The sequence below is a fragment of the Choloepus didactylus genome, chromosome 6, assembly GCF_015220235.1.
Source record: "Choloepus didactylus isolate mChoDid1 chromosome 6, mChoDid1.pri, whole genome shotgun sequence".
Taxonomy (NCBI): Eukaryota; Metazoa; Chordata; class Mammalia; order Pilosa; family Megalonychidae; genus Choloepus; species Choloepus didactylus.
The window spans coordinates 154,477,532-154,496,986 of NC_051312.1; the positions used below are offsets into that span (position 1 = coordinate 154,477,532).

General features: G+C 38.4%; 1 protein-coding gene across 2 annotated transcripts in view; it reads right to left on the reverse strand.

The window, feature by feature from the left end:
• Positions 1–19,012, reverse strand: part of NCAPD3 (non-SMC condensin II complex subunit D3) — a 64,597-nt gene extending 45,585 nt beyond the window's left edge. Inside the window, exons 1-14 of one of the 2 annotated variants that reach the window (XM_037841998.1) lie at positions 18,880–19,010; positions 15,037–15,191; positions 13,129–13,291; positions 11,757–11,941; positions 10,974–11,141; positions 10,796–10,857; positions 10,530–10,617; positions 8,838–8,971; positions 7,407–7,479; positions 6,495–6,620; positions 6,144–6,396; positions 5,628–5,684; positions 5,319–5,408; positions 401–477 (exon numbers count right to left, since the gene is read on the reverse strand). In XM_037841998.1, the coding sequence (XP_037697926.1) occupies positions 401–477; positions 5,319–5,408; positions 5,628–5,684; positions 6,144–6,396; positions 6,495–6,620; positions 7,407–7,479; positions 8,838–8,971; positions 10,530–10,617; positions 10,796–10,857; positions 10,974–11,141; positions 11,757–11,941; positions 13,129–13,291; positions 15,037–15,191; positions 18,880–18,943 (1,695 nt within the window). In that variant the 5' untranslated portion in view covers positions 18,944–19,010. Of the gene's footprint in view, positions 1–400; positions 478–5,318; positions 5,409–5,627; positions 5,685–6,143; positions 6,397–6,494; positions 6,621–7,406; positions 7,480–8,837; positions 8,972–10,529; positions 10,618–10,795; positions 10,858–10,973; positions 11,142–11,756; positions 11,942–13,128; positions 13,292–15,036; positions 15,192–18,879 lie in introns of both variants that reach the window. The other variant, XM_037841999.1, reaches the window with a different exon arrangement.
• Between the last annotated feature and the right edge of the window lie 443 nt (positions 19,013–19,455).

Genomic DNA, 19,455 nt, shown 5'->3' on the forward strand with positions numbered 1-19,455 from the left:
CCACATTTTAGAATATGATGAAAGCTAAAGCCATTCTCTGTAGACCATTTGACTGAACAGTACTGTAAACAAATATTTACAATTTCAGGGGTTTCATGAACCCTACTGAAACCCATCCACAGCCCTCAGCTTCAGAATCCCTATTCTAAACAAAAGACACTACAACGTAAATTTGGGGTTCTTTAAAAAGCCAGCAAACCAGTGGGAAAGCTTTAAACAGATAGTCCTTCTGCTAATCTATGTTTTTTCTATATAACAGGATCAGGGTCAACCAGCAGTTAAATGAAAAGCAAGTTAAGTAGCATACATGGCCCAAGGGTTTTCAGAATATTCTCCTGCATTTCCAAGATTTTAATGCTTATAAAGAAAGAACATAAAAACATCTATGAAAAGCTCCCACCTGGAGGGCAGACTTTCTAACATTGGTTTTCTCGTCCCGGAGCCTCTTTCTCAGCATGGCCAGGATGCATCTTTCTGCTGAGGGAATGCCAAAGAGTCATCATGGCCTGAGAAAGACTACACACCACCAAGAAAATACTCTAGTTGAAAAGTCTCAATAATTAGCTTATTTTAAATCCTAAAAAAACCAAAGGATGAAACAATGTAGAATAAGAAGAAAAACCCCTAATAATTAGCTATTCATAATAATGCAAAAGTTAGGATGGGATAATAAAAAGGGCACAAATTTGGAGCATTAAAAACTTGGTTTTAAATCCTGGCTCCTACCTCTAAAATTTGAGTGACTTATTTAGCTCTTAAATTTTGTTTAGCTATAAATAAGACTAAAAGCTTTCCTCCTAAGCACAGGATGCCTATTCTCTCTGCTTCTACTTAACAGTCTACTGGACTTTCTAGCCAGGGCAATTAGGCAAGAAATAAAAGGCATTCAGATTGCAAAGAAAGAAGTAAAACTATCTCTGTTTACAAATGACATGATCTGACATACATAGAATGTCCTATGGAATCACAAAAAAGCTATTAGAGGTAATAATCAAGTTCAACAAGGTTGCAGAATATAATAAGATATATATCACCCCCCCTCAAATTTAGTTCTTTCTATACACTAACAATGAATACTTCAAAATGAAATTAAGAAAATTCCACTTACAATAGCTTCAAAAAGAATACAATACTTAGAAATAAATATAACAAAAGAACTGCGAGATGTGTACACTGCAAACTACAAAATATTGAAAGGAATTAAGAAGACCTAAATAAATGGGAAAACAGTCTATGTTCATGGATTGGAAGACTTAACCTTGTAAAGGTGACAATCTTCCCAAACTGATCTACAGATCAATTTCTATCTAAATCCCAGATGTTTTGCTTTGTAGAAATTGACAGCTGACCCTAAAATTCATATGGAAATATAGGGGACACAAAACAGTCAAACCATTCTCCAAAAAGAACAAAGATGAAGAACTTACTCTTCCCAATATCAAAACTTACTACGAAGCTACCATAATCAAGAATTTGTGGTACTGGCATACAGATAAGACATATAGATCAAAGAAACAGAATTGAGAGCCTAGAAATAAACTATCACGTCTATGCTATGGACAGCTGGTTTTCGACAAGAGTGCTAAGCCCATTCAACGGGCAAAGAAAAAGAATAGTCACTTCAACAAATGGTGCTGGGTTAACTGGATATCCAAATGCAAAAGAATGAATGTGAACTCCTACCATATAAAAAGTTAGATCAAAATGCAGCAAAGACCTAAATGTAAGAGCTAAAACTATAAAACTCAGACAAAAACATATGTGTAAATCTTCATGACCTTGGATTAGACAAAAGTTTCTCAAATATGACACCAAAATCACAAACAACAAAAGAAACAGATAAAACGTACTCCATCAAAATTTAAAACTTCTGTGCTCAAAGGACATGATCAAGAATATGAAAAGATAACCCACAGAATAGGTAAATTTTTTTTCAAATCATAAATCTGATAAGAATCTAGAATCCAAAATATATAAAGAATTCTTACAACTCAGCAATAAAAAGACAACCCAATTTTAAACATGGGCACAGGATATGAACAGACATTTCTCCCAAAAAGATGTGCAAATAACCATCAAGCACATATAAAGATATTCAACATGATTAGTTATTAGGGAAATGCAAATCAAAACCACACTTAGCTTTACTTCATACCCACTATGATGGCCCAAATCAAAAAGGCAGACAATAACAAGTGTTGGCAAGGATGTGGAGATATTGGAACCCTCATACATTACTGGTGAGAATCTAAAATGGTGCAGCTGCTTTGGAAAACAGTCTGGCAGTTCCTCAAAACATTAAACATGGAGTTATCATATGATCCAGCAATTTCATTCATAGGTATAAATCCAAGAGAGTTAAAAACATGTTCACACAAAAACAGATACACAAATGTTCATAGCAGCATTATTTATAATAGCCAAAAAGTAGAAACAACACAAATGCCCATCAACTGATACATGGATAAACAACACGTATTATATCTTACAATGGAATATCATTCAGCTATACAAAGGAATAAAGTACTGATACGCGTCACAAAATATTATGCTGAAAGTGGCAAGACACAAAGGCATATAATGTATGATTCCAATTATGTGAAATGCCCAGAACAGGCAAATCCATAGACGTGAAATGGGAAACAAGTACTAAGGGTATAAGGTTTCTCTGCATGTGTGTGTGTGTGGGGGGGTGTTCTAAAATTAGCCAGTGGTGATGGTGGCAAATCTTATGAATATACTAAAAAACACTGAAACGTATACTTTAAATGTGAACTTAATGATATGTGAATCATATCTCAATTTAAAAAAAGAAAGCATTTAGCCCAGTGCCTAGCATGCATCAACTATACACATTTTTTTCAGATATAGTCACTGCCAACAATAAAGTCCTTTTAGTTTACCAAAAATAAGATGGGAGCATGGGCTCTTTACACCCGGTAATGCTAAATGAACACAATCTGATATGCTTGAAAAACAGTCTGTGCAATAGTAAATCTGTAACTTGCAAAGATTTAGCATTTTCCAGATTAAATTTCTTTGTAATATTTTAGCCACACAGTACCTAAGTGCTAACATCTAGCCACACAAACTTAATTCTGTGCTGATCTTCTAGACTGAAATGATAAACAGCAATGATCCCCATGGCCCTCTACTTATACTTCAGCACCTATCTCGCAGAATTAAGTTTACATGTACACGTATCTGTATACACTGATCTACAGGGTCCTTGAGAGAAGGAACTATACTGTCAAAGTCTGTATCTATAGTGTATAGCGTATATGAGGAAGGACCAGATGTTTGCTGAATGAATGAACCTAATTATGTAATTAATCCTCTGCACACACACACATACTCTTTCTCTCTTCTCTTTCTGTATATACCTATTTCCAAATCACTTCTAAAAACATTATTTCAATAAAATCTCTCAGAGATTCTGAGAGATGGGGAAGGTGCTGGGATCAGAAAATTTGACAGTTGTTCAGGGAGTTCTATTGACTGCCACATCCTAGGTTGTGTAGCTAATGAGTACTGGAGTTGGCACAAGAATTCAGACTGCCCCTAATTTCTAATACAGTGTTTTCCCCACTATATGATGTTATTTCATATTACAGGTGAAAAAGAAGCCCAGAGTAATTAGATGGCTTTCTCAAAACCATACAGCTAGACAGAAACAGAATTTGAGTAGGCACCGAGTCTATCTAACACATGATCCAGGTTTGTTTTTTTCCTTCTGAATCACACTGACACTCCAGATATTTCTGGGTTCAACAAGTCCACAAGAAGTTTGGTATCAACAGTATTCTGAATCCTGTGCTGGAGTCCATGAGAGAAAACCAATAACCACTCAGTAAATCTAATCTGTCACTAAAAAAATAGAACTTCAAATAAGTAAAAATTTGTGACAGTTCAAATTGCAAAAAATTTACAATATGTGTGACCTATTAAAAATCGGTTCATGCTGCTGGTGAAGGGAAATTATAACGCAAATTCTGAACTGTCTTTTCCAATGGAAGTTTGGACACAGTTTCCTACCACGGTATTAAAAGTGGATACTCGCTTCACACCCATGAGAATGGCTATTAAAAAAAATGGAAAATTAAAAGTATTGGCAAAGATGTGGAGAAACTGGAACCCTGATGCGTTGCTTCTGGGAATGAAAAATGGTGCAGCTGTCATGAAAAAAGGTTTGACAGTTTCTTAAAAAGTTCAACATAAAATTACCATGTGACCCAAAAATCCCACTCTAAGGTATACACCTTAAAGAAATGAAAGCAAGGACTAAAACAGCTATTTGTACACTAATGTTCATAGCAGCATTATTCACAATTGCCAAAAGGTATAAACAACCCAAGCATCCATCAACAGATGAAAGAGTAAATATAACGTGGTATATCAAACAATGGAGTCTTAATCAGCCACAAAAAGGAATGAAGTTCTGATACAGGATACAACATGGATGAGCCTGGAAAACATTATGCTGAGTGAAATAAGCCAGACACAGATAGGCTAGTATGAGTCCACTTATATGAAAAAACTAGAATAAGCAAATTCACAAGAGTCAGAAAGTAGAATACAGGTTACCACAGGCTAGGGGAGGGAGAATGGGGAGTTACTGCTTAATGGGTAAAGAATTTCTGTTTTGGGTGATGAAAAAATTTTAAGTTTTAGTGATGGTGACGGCAGTAAAACATTGTAAAAGTAATTAATGCTACAGAATTGTACACTTATAATGGTTAAAATGGTGAATTTTACATTATATATGCTACCGCATTAAATCTGTTTTAAAATTTTTTAAAGTGACTTTTGGGATAGCTTATTCAGAGTCAAGATACCATGGTAACAAAAGTAATGAGATACTAAAGCCAGGAACAAGGTTGGATGCCACAGTATTCCTTCATCTTTTCCCCATTCTTGTGATGATTTTTCCTCAAACACAAATTTAATCTCCTAGGTACTTTCCAGTAACTGGCTCTTTTATGTCAACAATCCCAACAGTTTAAAACAACTGACTTTATTAAGAAAATAAATACTTACTACTATTCTCTAAGCTGTACTGAGGTCCTGAAGTTCAATACATGGTAACTGGAATGTGGCTTATTCTGTCTTAAAAATGCAACGTAGTAATATATAATGCAAGGTCATCAATTAAAGATAACAAAATAGAAATTGTCCAATTTTAGAGTGAAAAAAATGTTCCAATTCTTAAGGGTGAATTAATCAGGAAAAAAAAAAATCCAAGGATTTTAGATTCTACTTATGGGTGACTAAAATGTAACAGTTTATTACCCATCTGATAGTGATAAAACCTGACATACCCCCAGATCCAACTGCTTCACCACTCTTGTCTGTACTGATCATCTCTGAGGTTCCTGAGGGGTAAAGTGGCTGCCTCTGATATGAAAATCCTTAAAAATAAATTTAAAGAGGGAGAATCAGTAAGCTAAAAATGTGTTAATAAGGTAAGCATGGCAGGTTACTCATCTAAGTTGCTACATTATTATTGAAATGAATTTCGATTTCTTTGATGAAGCAGAAAGGTGGAATATTACACAATTCAAATATTCAGCATGTCCTTTAAACAAAAAGACAATTATTCAACACTTGAAAACATACTGATCCATTACCTGATGAAATTCTCAGTAAGGTACCAGGGTGGCTCTCTATTACTGAAATTGCAGGACCTAAAGTAAGCAGATAGACAGCAGCGAAAAAAAGTTAGTTTTAGAAAATTTAAGTAAATATCCACAGAGGAATCACAATTAAGATAATCAGGCCTGAAGACAAGGAAGACAGATTCTAAATTGCTGACAATTAAATAATGCTCTCTTTTTTGAATGTCATTTGAAATGGATGTTAGGACCAATACATCCAATTCTATGCCTAACAATGCAAAGTTATATTAAAGACTGCCAACAATCTCTCTTCTAAAACATGAATATTTGAAATACTAAAAGGCCTTTTGATTTTATCAGGCTTATCTGTTTAAAAAGTTATTTGACAATGGAATGTACTGAGAGAGTTTTATGGGGGTGAAAACGCATCATCACATATTGATTATTTCTGTCACAGCAAAAAAGGACTCCCTGGCAGTCCAATTTCTTGATGAGCAGAAGATAGGTTTCAATAGTCACCGTACTTACTGTTAAGCAGTAGTTCCAGTATACTCTCCGATGCACTGGCAACAGACAACTCCAGACAGTGTGCAAAACTGGACAAGGCCTTGCTGCGGACAGTAGGTGCCTTGTCTAAACAACGGTCAAACATGATTTCCTGCACCAAGAATTTATGCTTTACAAACTTCTGAAGCTCCAGGGAGAGTGTACTATCCACCTCTCTTTCAGGTAGCTCTAAGAGAGCTAAGGCAACATCAAGAGTGAAAACCCTGTGTGGGATCTGGTGAAGCAAAAATCATAAGAATCTCCATCAGACAAAACCAAAGAAACCTTCTCTTGTCCAGATCTGGCTGTCGTTTATGCAGCTATTTCTCTTACCTTGGAGCTTCGAGAATATTTGTAAAGCCAGGCAATGAACGTAGCATATTCCAAACAAGGAAGTTTACTGAGCAGCTGGACAAGGGACTGGGCTGCATAATTCCGATACTCTGATTTATCTATCACCTGAAACACAAAAATAGAGGAGTGGTGCAGCCAACATCCACCTGCAGATAACTGAAACACATATTGTAATGCAAGTTGAAACTGACTGTCACTAAATGACCTTAAAATGTTATATAAACGACTTAACAAATTTCAGATTCATACTCCTCTGAAATAAGGTATATCTACAAACCCCCCCTCCCCTCCAAGAAAAATGCATTTACAAACTCAGGGAGTTTATGGGCTCCTAGGTCCACAGGGTTTAAGAATCATTTTTCCAAACTGCTATAAAAATTTAAGAGATAATCATGGAAATGCAAACAGTGACTGGATATTTGGTGATATTAAGGAATTACTGTGTATGTCATTTTCAGTGTGTTAGTATTTTGTGTTTATGTTTTTAAAGAGTTGTTATCCTTTAGAGATACATACTGAACTATTTATGTACAAAATATGATGGAATGTGATTTAAAAAAACCCACCCAGTGTATGTACTGTTGAGGGGGTGGGGGACGGGCAGGAAGAGCTGTAATGGCATACAACAGTTGAAGCTACTGGTGTGTGATGCTTCATCACACTCTTCTCTCCATTTCTGTATATGTTTAAAATTTTCCCAAGTAAAAAGTTTCTTTTTTAAAAGAACACTTTGTCTAGGGGAACATCTAGTGACTATTAAATAATACTGCTTTTAGTAATGATAGATTCATTGCCCAAAACAAACATACACAGGCATTTACCTGCATACACATACCTATATAGGCATATACTATATACTTAAATTATTATTATTATTAAAGCAAATGGTACCTTGGCACAGATGTGCTGGAGTAAGATACGAAGGACCGGGAATATATTTTCCTTTAGTTCATCCACAAGTGAGCTATTTAAAAGAAAAATATACTCACATTACCTTACACCTTTTATTGATTACAACACAACAGCAATTTTCCTTGACTTCATCCTCAAAAACCACTACTCTTCTATTCTAGATCTCCTAAATATTAAAAACAATCTACCTCCATATTACAAGAGTTGTTTGAGTGAAACAGAGAAACAGGATATAAAATGTCATAGCAAAGCACTGTCAAGTGTTTCCTCTGCATGGTTTGAGAGCTGGCACAAGTAGACAAGAATGAGGAAACAATCCTTCAGGCGGGGCGGAGGGGGGGGGGCAGGCGGGATGGACACGACGACAGAAGATATATGTAATAGGCTATGACACAGTACCACCTAGCGGTAGCTCAGCAAAGTGCTGCTACTTCAATACATTTGACATTTCTTACATTTCTCCAAACTTGAAACCCAGAAGAAATTATTATAATGCCCAGATTTGACCCATTTTTGGTGCTAAATATACTTGTACCATTATCTGAATAACACCGCAATTATCATCATGAACTCTCACTGAAGAACCAAAGTGAAAGTGTTTCCACTTAAAACATATTAATTATTTAATGTTTAAAAAATCCTTAGCTGGGGACATTTGCTCAGTGATCAGATGATAGTCCGTCTATATGTGGATTAAGAATCATGCACACACATCTCCAACCACACCGCACACTCTGTATGCCTGCAGGTACGTGCATGCTCACACACACACTCACCACTTCCTCCTTCCACCACCTCTATGCTCCCTGCCAGATGTTCAATGGAGGAGGGAAAGAAAAGCTAAGGACACGGCAGAGACGCCTTTCCCAGTAAAGCTAAGATGTGGTTTTTAAAGTGAAGCTGAGGGACTCATGAGGGGAATATTAGTCAATCAATTACTGCTAAAGAACAAAGAAAAAAATGTAATTCTTTCCTTTAGGAACTATTTTTTATAGGGAGAGGGGAACAGAAAAGTGAGAAGGAACAAGGGAAAAGTGGCAAGGGATAGAAGGAAAGAGGCTCAGAGAAGAGAGATAGAAAGATAAAGATAAGACAGAATAGCTACAGTGGTAAACACTGAAGCAGGCAGAAAGAGAGAAGTGACCACTCCTTAGAGGCTGACCTCAGAGACAGATGAGTCAAGCTGGAGGCTCCAGCCCATGGGCTGCAGATCCCTTCTCTCTTCAACAAAGCCCCAACGCAGAGGCTACCAACAGCCAGCCAGACCATGCATACCACTGTACCTAGGGAGTGAATCTGACCTCCCCAAACACAAATGGGCCAGAAGGTCTAACTCCACAGGTATCAGATACCTTGCTCAGCTCAGGGCCCAGTGGACTGAGGGGGAGTGAGGAAAGAGGAAAAAGTCACCTGATAAACTGCACTGCCTGGTTCCTGCTACGACTGGCTTGTGAAGTAATAGTCAAGGGGGTGCGATGGGACCCTTCACCTCCTTCCGGCATTAACAGGATATTTAGCAGTTGATGGAAAACACAACTAATAACCTAGAAGGGAAAATAATTTAAGGTCTGACGCCTCACAGACAGCGATGCAGGCTGCCGTAAATCATTTCAAGCCATCCGAAGGTAAGCCAGGTCAACACAGTTTCTGGGTGAACACTAGGGATGTGCTTCTTGACAATCACCACCAGGTGGTTGATAAATGTGAAATGTAAATAGTGTATGAGAAACGATCATAATGATAATAAATTCAACAGTTTTTTCCCCCACTCCCTGCATGCTATAGCTCAGAATTCAGGTCAAGTGGATAATTAACTGTCATTTATAAATGGCAAAGAATGCTACTGATACTCCCTTAGAAAGGGAAAGAACGATCTCTTGTATTTTACCTGAAGTTTACAAAGCACCTTGTAATACAGTATTATCTCATTTAATTTATTCAATTGATTAAATCATTCCTCCAGTAAATAATACATTTGCTGAAAACCAATATGTGGTAGATATTGCACTAAGCACTTTCACATATATTGCTAGATTTTACATTTAATTTTAACCTTACAACAACTTAATGAAGTAAACAAGACATATATTACTTGAATTTTGCAGATAATAAAAGAGACTCTCAACATGGTTTGTCCAAAGTCAAGAAACTAAAGGTCTGCTAAAATCAAGATTGTCTAACATAAAGTCAATTAAAAAAAGATAACACCTATATCTCTAGAGACACAGTGGACCTAACAGGATAAATTTTCGCACCCATTTATTAGTGTCTTCTACATAGGCATATGCCCAGCATTTCACATGCATTATTTCATTTAATGCTCCCAACAAATCTGACGGGATGGGAAAACTGAGGCTTTAGCAACTCACACAAGACGTGAATCTGGTAAGGACTGGAGCATATGAACACAGAAAACTCCAAAGAACCATCAAACCCCAAGACCATCTTCTCCAAGAATACTGCCCCTACAAACTAACTATATCACAGACAACAAAAGCCTCATGGCTATGGTTCATCTCATTTTTTTTTGAAATCTCACTGCTTTACTAATGACCTCTTCTAAGCTTAGTAACATCCTAATGCTTAAATAACCCTAATTCCAATACTGTGACAACAGTATTGGAAGTGACAACAGTAAGGTAACTTGAGGGGCAAAATCTAGATTATCAGTGATAACCAGTAGAATTTCTATAAAATAGCAACAAAAAAAAATAATACCAATACTAACAGAAATACTGAGGCATGAAAGAATTACCACGGAAAACTTGAAAATTTTATGACTGTTCTTTAGAGCAATTTGGTGACTATTTATATTAAAGTAACTGTACAGCAGCTTATCTGTTCCTCCTACTTAATTCACATTCGAATCACTTTACATGTCTAAGTTGCTTCAGCTATCAAGTATTTGGATATAAATTTGGTAATGAAGAGTAGGCAATAAATAGAAACAGTATTACTTTTTATTATACTAATGGTAAAGGTTAACAAAAGTGATGTAGTAAATTAAAATGTCATTAAATCAAATACTTAACATTTTCCCACTGTACAGTTCATATACTTGTAATTCAACTAGTAACTAAATTAGATCCTTGTTTTCCTTACCTTATCTCCTTCTCCATGAATTGGGGAACACAGCAAATACAATCCATGATATGCCAGTTCTGGTATGTACTTTGCTTGGTTAAGGTTTCTAAAGAAAGAGGGCAAAAGACTACTTAATGGATATGATTTTACTTGGAATATACTCTAACTCTATAAGCCATATTTAAATGAAAAAATCCTGCATGCCAATTACAAAAAAAGGGTATTTAAACTACCACCAGAACAAAACTTACCGTACTAAAAGCATTGGAAGATCAATGGCTCACCTGTCTGGTGCAATATGAAATTCATGAAGAACTGGTTCAAAACTGGTTAATGCCACAAAGATCTGGAAAACAGGATACCAAGAAAAGGCCTGATTTTTCCTGCTCACTGTAGCTCATTAGGCCAGCTGTAGTCTGCACCCTCTGAGGTTGATGCAAGGTTCCTGGAATTCTCACTCACCTCTATACAGTTCTGTATACACTGTGGCTTTTCCTTCAGGGAAAACTTGGGCAGAAGCCTTAAAAAATTCTTCAATACATAGAAGATGGCACTTCGAATTTGAGAAAGGTCCCGGGCAGAAAAACAAATATTGTCTTCATCTTCTTGTTCTTCTATAATCTCATCCATCTAAATTATGAAGAAATGTACAGCTGACTTGCTAACAATGTCTAATCCTTTGTCCCATGGTTTTCAATTTATTCGAACCAAGTCAGGTTAAACTCCAACAAGGAGCTGAATCACTACAGTGAGGACCAAGCCCCTTGACTGCTCCAGGCTTCCATGGTCACAGCTGTAAATCGTAGGACTAGTGACTGCTAAGATATTTTCCAGCTCTATAATCTGGTATCAGTGTGAATTCTTTTGTCTCTTAGAAGTTACAAAGTCAACGAACCGCTACCATCCTGTCTAATTACACAAGAATTTGGGATTAGCATCATTCTATTACTCTCTTACGGACATTTCAACCACCCTCTTTAACAATACGATTATGTGCACCAAATATGCTGGTTAGCGTGTTGTCGTGCTCACCTGGGAACAAGGATGGGGAGGTGCAAGGCAGAAAGGTACCTTCGGTAGTATACCAAGCCCAAGGGGCAACTTAAAGCCATATCAGTTAGCTGATGACACCTTGGCTTTTGGCTGTAATCAAAATGCCTGAAACCACATTTTAATATAAAGCCAATTCTTAAATAAATCAAACTGACATGTAGGTACATATATGTTTAGTATTCCACTTCTTACCTCAACATCCTCTTTCCTGGGTGGTTTTACTCTTTTTCTATTCCCTCTTGGATTAGCCTGACAGCTCTTAGGCTGTTCTTTCTTTCTTTTCCGATTCAAGTTAGACTCCTGAGGCCAGCTCTTCTTTAGAATCTGAATACACTTGTCAAACATCACTGGGTGAAATACTTGATTGGCTATACTGCCTATTCATAAAAATTAAAGCAGGTTAGATTTAATTGTCTTGAAACATTTCTGTAATAACAGATGAAAAGTTAAAAAACAAAAATACAGGTCTTTCATTAACTTTGAATAATACTGACTCTTTAGCAAAGAGGAACCATTATCAACTTCAGCTTTAGGGGTAAGCAATAGCGCTGAATCAGAAATAAGTAATGAGAGCATTTCCAGAATTCACACAGGGCTGAGCACATTTCAGTTTTGACCAGCTCTGTGGAGAGACTTTGTTTAAAACCAGGAGCATCCAGTAGAGACCTCAGAAGAAACACACCCTATGGTGGGGCTACACTAGCTCCAGAGTAAAGGCTACTCTTTATCTGCCCTAATAAAGCTTCCAAATAAGCCTTAAAAGATCATATTCATCCACCAATGGCTGCCTACAAAAGTAAGTGAATATCCTTGTTCTTAGGAAAAGTACTTGATGTATTAAGTGTATAAGGAGCATGATGCATACAACCTATTCTCAAATGTTCAGAAAGTAGATAGATTAGATAGAAAGACAGATTGATAGACAAATGGATAGACAGATGGACAGAATGATAAGGCAAATGTGGTGAAAGGTTAAAATCGGTGGATCTGTGTTATCTGGGATGGGGTGGGGTGGGAGTATGTTGGAGTTCTCTGTATGGGTTTTGTATTATTTTGCAACTGTCCTATCAAGTTTGAAATTAGTATAAAATAAAAAGTTTAAAGAAAAAAATGGGTTAAGACTGTGACAACCAAGAGGAGCCTAGGAAGATATGATGATTAAATGCGGTAAACTGGGTGAGTTATTCTCAATCTGGACAGGGAGTCAGGAGGAGCGGGGCCATATCAGAATTTCAAACTGGGTTGGGGGTAGGAGCAAAGTTCTTGTAGCTTGAAAACATCTCACCTCCAGTCTTATCCTACTCACACTAGATGCACTAGGTTATAGACACAGAATAATATCAGGAAGTAAACACATTTAAAGAAGAAAAGGAAAAGACGGTCTTCAAACACCTACAAGATGCCAGGTATTTCCTATACTTACTCTTGTTTAATCCTCAGAACAAGCCTATGAGGTGGGGTACCACTGCCCCACCGTGTAAGTGAGGCAACAAAGAGTAAAAGCTGGAAACAATTCAGGATAAAAACGACAAAAGGCTTGTCCTATCATATCAGGTATACAGACCTGGTATTTCCAGCAGCAGAAAATAGAGTCCAGCAGCATGCAGGCCGTATTCTCGATACTGCACACTGACGTTTTTCTTATGGACTCTTTGAACAAAGTGATAGAATAATGCCACCAGTGCACTGTGGGAGACACTGTTCTCCATGAAGAAGGTCCAAATGCTCTGGAGCAGGTTGGGGGGATCACAAAAGCAGATAATTAGAGAAATGGGAAAGGAGGAATAGATTCCTAATGATAAATGTTTGCCATCTTCAAAGGGACTGAAAGAAAAAAATGAAAATTAAATATTATTCAAATCTCCAAAAATAAATATATAAGAAATTTAAATAATTAAACTTCAAAAAATGTTTGGTAAGTTTGAAGCATAAAGACCTCTAAAATCATTAAAGTTTAAAACTGCATTAAGGCTTTTTGGGACACCCTAAATCAGACATTCCTCAGAGAAGTTATTCCTTCATCTATTTTAAAGGGACCCAAATGCTCTTTTCACTCTAACTGAGGAAACCAGAGCCATTTATTTAAATGTTCTACATGTTGTGGGCAATGAGAGTAGGAGAAAACACCTGAAAGTATCTCCCTCAATAGACGTCAGAAGTAAGCCTAGCTGAGAAAGGAAATAAGCCCTGGAATATAAACCTCAAATTTATAATTTTCATCATTATTGCATGCTTTTCTACTATTAAACACTTACTGATAAAATGGATAATTTCTATAAACTGAACACAGCAGCAATTAAATATGGTTTATCCTTAAGTACCCTGAAAAAACAAAAAAAAACAACAAAAAACAAAAAACAAAAAACAGGCACACCAAATTCAAGAAATCAGACCTTATACATCTGCTTCTCTACAAAGACAGGGGAAGTGGTAAGTGATGCCTTGGATTAGGCCCCCTACATTACACCCCACCGACTGCAACGGTCACCAAGGATTGCCCCAGAACACCCCCATCTTTAGGGGGAAAGCACTGCCTTGCTGATGCCTTGATCTTGGACGTCTCCTAGCTTCAAAACTGTCAGCCGATAAACTGCTGTTGTTGAAGCCAACCCATTGTATGGTATTTGTTTTAGCAGCTAGGTAATTGATATACTTACACACCAAATGATTTGCAGTTCTCCCGGGATTCATGGTAGATCCACCCTCCTAAAGCTGGATGTGGTCACTGGACTTACTGTGTCCAGGGAAATGCGAGCGGAAGCTTTGAGAGCTAGGACTTACTCCTCAGCCCCAACTCACCAGAGAGTCCTTGAGGCGAGGGAGCGGCTCTGCATCATAACCATCACTTTGTCTTCTAAGGCACTTAATGCAGTGCTTAGCACTACGCCTAATAAATGTTTAATCAGATAATTTAACTTTTAAACGGCTAGGTGAAACTTGTAATTGAAATATTTTTGATTAATTTAAATGTTTCAGAAGTTAATATCTAAGTATTTTTTGTTCTGCTTCTTAGCCCTTCCATTTTTTGATAAGCAATTTATGATCTAATAAGTGCTCTAGGCAGAACTCAATATTTAAAGGAACTCTGGATAAATGTTTGTAATTCAATCATTTCTCAGTTTAATAATACCAGATTTTCTTAAAGTTAAGGCATGCCTAAATTGTTATTTGCATTTTGCTTGGCTTTCTTTTCATATTTGGTTTGGTTTTTCTTCCTTGTTTTTGCCTTTCTTTCCCTTTAATTTGCTGTTCCAGAAGGCAGTTAATGTCTTGAAAAAAATCACAGACGAATACCTTGAATCTTTCAGAGGAAAGCTAACAGGATATTCCAATAACAGAAACACATTCTTTGTTCTACTCTTATCGTACACCTATGAACTGCATACTAAAAGGCTGAATTTTAGATTATAATAAGGGACTTTCATCTTCTAACACCTACAGAAGGCTAGTTTGATTTTTCATTTTTTTTTACCTCTGCAGATCCATGTTCTTCGGTAGCAAAGGGGAAAAGACTTTCATAGAGTTGAGTGAACACACTCAGTCTGTTCTCTGTGATTTCTGCTTCTACGCTGGGATCCAAAGGCTCCGTCTCTGTGAAGTCCAGATCCCATACTGTGTCCACCCAGGCTGGTGGAAAAATACAGCCAAATTAATTGCTGGTTTTTGAAGTAAAAACCAACTATCTTTAGACTCTAGGGACATTCAAGAGGAAAAAAATACATTAGTTATAACCACCCCCCCTTAACTATACAATGTAGGATTAATATAATTAAAGGAAAACAGAAAAGGTTAAGAAAAACTTTTTCTTTTTCTAGCTATGAGGTTGTCCACCTTTGAAAAATATCAAGACACCTTTATCTAGCAGTTCTGGGGAAAGAAACTTAAAACACTTAACGATCAGGCTCTACTACATGGTCAGTCTGGGGAAGAAAGAGGATAACTAAAGATGGCCTCAGATGTCACTTGTGAAAACCTCAAAACCAACTTAATAAACCCAAACAAGTGCATAGCACTTTACTGAGCCCTGGGGCAGTAATGCAATGTTTAAAAAACAGACATGATCTCCCCAGGAAGTTTAAACTAGAGCCAGGCCCACTCAGAGAAATGCCCACAACGATTTCAAAACATACTGATGGGAAGAACTGGGGTAGAGTGAGAGAATGTGACATTAAAGCAGCATTCCAGGCAGACTCGCCCACCTCTCTCAACTCCAAACCTCCTCACGCTTTTCTAACAGATTACCCTTCCTCAGTATTTTCATTATGTCATTCTCCTAAACCTAAAATGAGGACTAGATGGAAATGTGTGGACACGCCAGACAGGTTACTAATTAGGAGCTGCTTCAAATCAATACTCCTTAAATATCTGTTCTCCATTGATTTAGAGAAATGGAGCAAAGCATGGAGAAAGAGTAAAGAAAAACTGGAGATGGCAGGCTTCAACCTTTCTTTCATGGCTCTAAGCATTATATTGCAGTTAGTAAACAAAAAAACTGGGGTTAACTAGACTCATCATCCTTAGAATGCAAGTCGCTAATCATCTTTTGTCACTTGAGCTTGACCCTGGAGGAGGGAGACCCATTCTGCACTTCCAAAGGTATGCAACATGCTGCTTGAAAGATCTGCAAAATCCAACTGTATCTCTATCTTCCCACTGGTGTCTCAAGTCACACCACAGACTGACTGTCAAGGCGCCATACTCCTTTCTTGGCTTTCCTTGCAATAGCTCTCTCCTGTCAGCAGTGATCAAATGTGGAAGGCAGTACCCTGGTTTCCAGTCCTAAAATGATCTGGATGACTGCAGTCATACTGTCTCTAACATTTCTGAGCTTCTACTGCCTCATCTATCACATAGAGGTAATAATATCTATCAATTTCACAAGGGGAGTGTTCTATTGGAAAGATTTACTAGGAGATGAGAGGGTAAGGCTGAGAGTAAGGATGAAGGGGATTGGCAGTGAGAAGAGAGGGAACGGATAAAGACATTGTGATTTCTAGTTCATTCTTCCTCAGAGTAACTAAAACTTGTGGAATAAAAGCTTAAAGTTGAGAAAATTCTATACACTAACTTTATTTTTTCTGTGACCTGGAAAAGACTGCCCCAAAATTTTAGCAGCAGACCATCTCGGTCCAATTCACAATGGCCACAGTTCAGTGGGAACAAAGTTTGAAGACCACAAATTAATGCAGGCACAATGCTGAATCTCTCATGGGAACTCAGTACATTCTTTTTGTTGAAGATAAGGCAGAAAAAACCTTGCAAAGGCAGCAGTTTTGCTGGAGGGATACTTCTTAGATGAGGGGTTGTTGTGCCTTAGACCCAGCCCAAGGACGCATGGGGGTTCCCCATGAAGGAAAAAGCCATCAATCCTGGGAAAGGAGATGCTCAGGAAGATCTAAAGGGTAAGTCACTATACATTCTGTGGTTGCAAAGAATTAGGCAAAGTGACTCCTCTCCTATAAACTTGGTTTCCAGTTGCTGGAGATACTTAATTTTCACCTTGTTGTGACATTTTCCCCTCTTCTTTCAGTTCTCTTTGATTAGTTTAACCTGTATTTACAAAAATAACAAGAAGAGAAAAGAGAAGTCCATGAACTTTAATTTCTCAAATCCATAAATCCCTATGGACAGACAGAGCTGTACATTATTCCAGGTGGAAGAAGCCAACAGATGATTCTCAATTCAAGAAGGCAAATTAAAAGGACTCAAATTAATGATGGTAGGTCTTTTAAATGCACACCACTACTTTTGACCTCATTTCTGGATCATAAGCACTAAGGCCCAACAACAACAAAAAAGAAACTATCTGGTATCAGGAAATCTGGAATCCTATTAATGACTCTGCCTTTAGACTTCTGTCAAATCACTTAATACTCTATTCAAACCAAATCTCTCACCATCCCTCTGATTTTTCAACTGTTCATGGGATACATCTAATCTACCTACTTTACTAAGGATGGAAGATGAGGAAATTCATCATTCATTCACTCAACCAACAGTTTTGAAAAAATACTGTTGGGAAGCCACTATGATTAGTGCTCAGGATATGATGAAAACCAGAGAGTTCTTGTCCACAAAGATCCTCACCATCTCACACTTATGAGATATATATATATACACACACACATATACATACATATATATATATATACACACACACATATATTTTAAAAAGCCTGTAATAGAAGAAAGCCTTATTACAGATAGGATAATATTGTGCTTGCAACAATGGAGACGCTCAACCAATGACAGCCATTATTATTTTCAGAACGGATGAGTGTTAAAATAGTAACAGAAATGTAAAATGCTATAGAGCATAACAAGCAATATTACTTTGGGAAGGGGTACAAAATAGGAGTGAGAGGATAATTCTTTGGCTGAACAGAGTGGTTTGCCAGGGAAAGAAATAAAACTGCATTCCAGACAGAGAGCAGCATAAAAAAGCACAAAGGGAAAGAGATTGCAAAGTGTTCAGAAATGACCAAAATCATTACAACATAACATTTGAATGTGGAGGGTGAGAATTAGTATTTACTCAGCAGTTATTATGTGCCAGGTACTAAGTTAATCTTCACAAAATTCCTGTGAAGTAGATATTATAGTTCCCATTTGAGGTACCAAGAAACTGAGGCTTAGCCAGGTTAAGCAACTTGCCTGGTGATGCACGGATGCTATGTGGGAGCGCTAAGACACCAGTGGAAGTGTCTCGGACTCCAAAGATTACGCTCTTGGAAAAGCAGTTTCATTCGTGAGACGTTTGTGATGCCTGCGAGAGAGCCAGGTGAGCACATAAAGTCTAAGAAAGAAGTCTGATTGAAGAAATAGATTTGCTATTTAAAACCACAGGAAAAGATGCGGTTGCCAGGGAGATATGCAGAATGAAAAGGGGTAGGCGCAGAAGACAGATGCAAAAGAACCGAAAGAGATCAGGTCACATGGCAATACAAACTTCTTTTAGTTTTTATTTTTTTTTAACGGTCACTACAGTGAATTGAATCTCCGATTGTAACCCAGGTCTTGAAGTCTCTAGGGAGCAGCACAAACCTGAAGACACCGGATCCTGCCCAAGGGCCGAGCTCCGCCTAGCCCCGACTCCCAGCCCCTCCCCCGCTCCCGCACGCGCCGTCCCCAGCCCGGCCCTCCCGTTCCCCCTCCCAGGTCCCCTCCGCCAGCGAGCACCCCCGCCCCATCCTCTGCCTCTTCTCCCCTCCCCCCGGGCCGGCTTAGGTGAGGCCGCAGCCCCCAGCTGTGCGCGGAGCTGGGTCTCTTCCTCGTCCAGCCCTGCCTCCCTGCCGCACGCGGCTTCGCTCCTCACCCCGGCTGAGGTCCAGCGGGCACCAAGGTTGCAGACTACCCCCGAGGCCCCGCAACGCCACCATTGCACCGCGCCGCCTAGCCGCCCGCCAGCTCGGCTTTCAAAGCTCGCTGCCGCGCGCGCGCCGGGCGCTCCCGGCGACCAATCACAGCCCGCGAGCCGCCTTCGCGCCGTTCACCTATTGCCTGGGGCTTCTGGCGCATGCGCAGAACACGGTGCGGTATGGCGGTAGGAAGGAGCGGAGGTTTTTTGGGGTGATCTTTAATTTTCCATTTAAAGTAGGGACCAGAAACGAAATTAAAACCTAATACGATTTAGAAGGCTCGTTTTTCTTAAATAGGAAGAGACTTTTAAGAGCATTTGGGACAGGATACTTCCTGTCATAACTGCCACCTTTACCCCCTTTTGAGCAACATGCGTGCAGGTCAAAAGGCTGTCTTTGTCCTGTTCAGACCACATTCACAAGTACTGCATATCCTGATGTGGGTAACGCTCAACGTGTATTTAAAACTATAAGGGGATACAACCAAAAGGCTTCAAAAAGGCCACGCGCAGTCCTTGAATTTCAGGGACGTG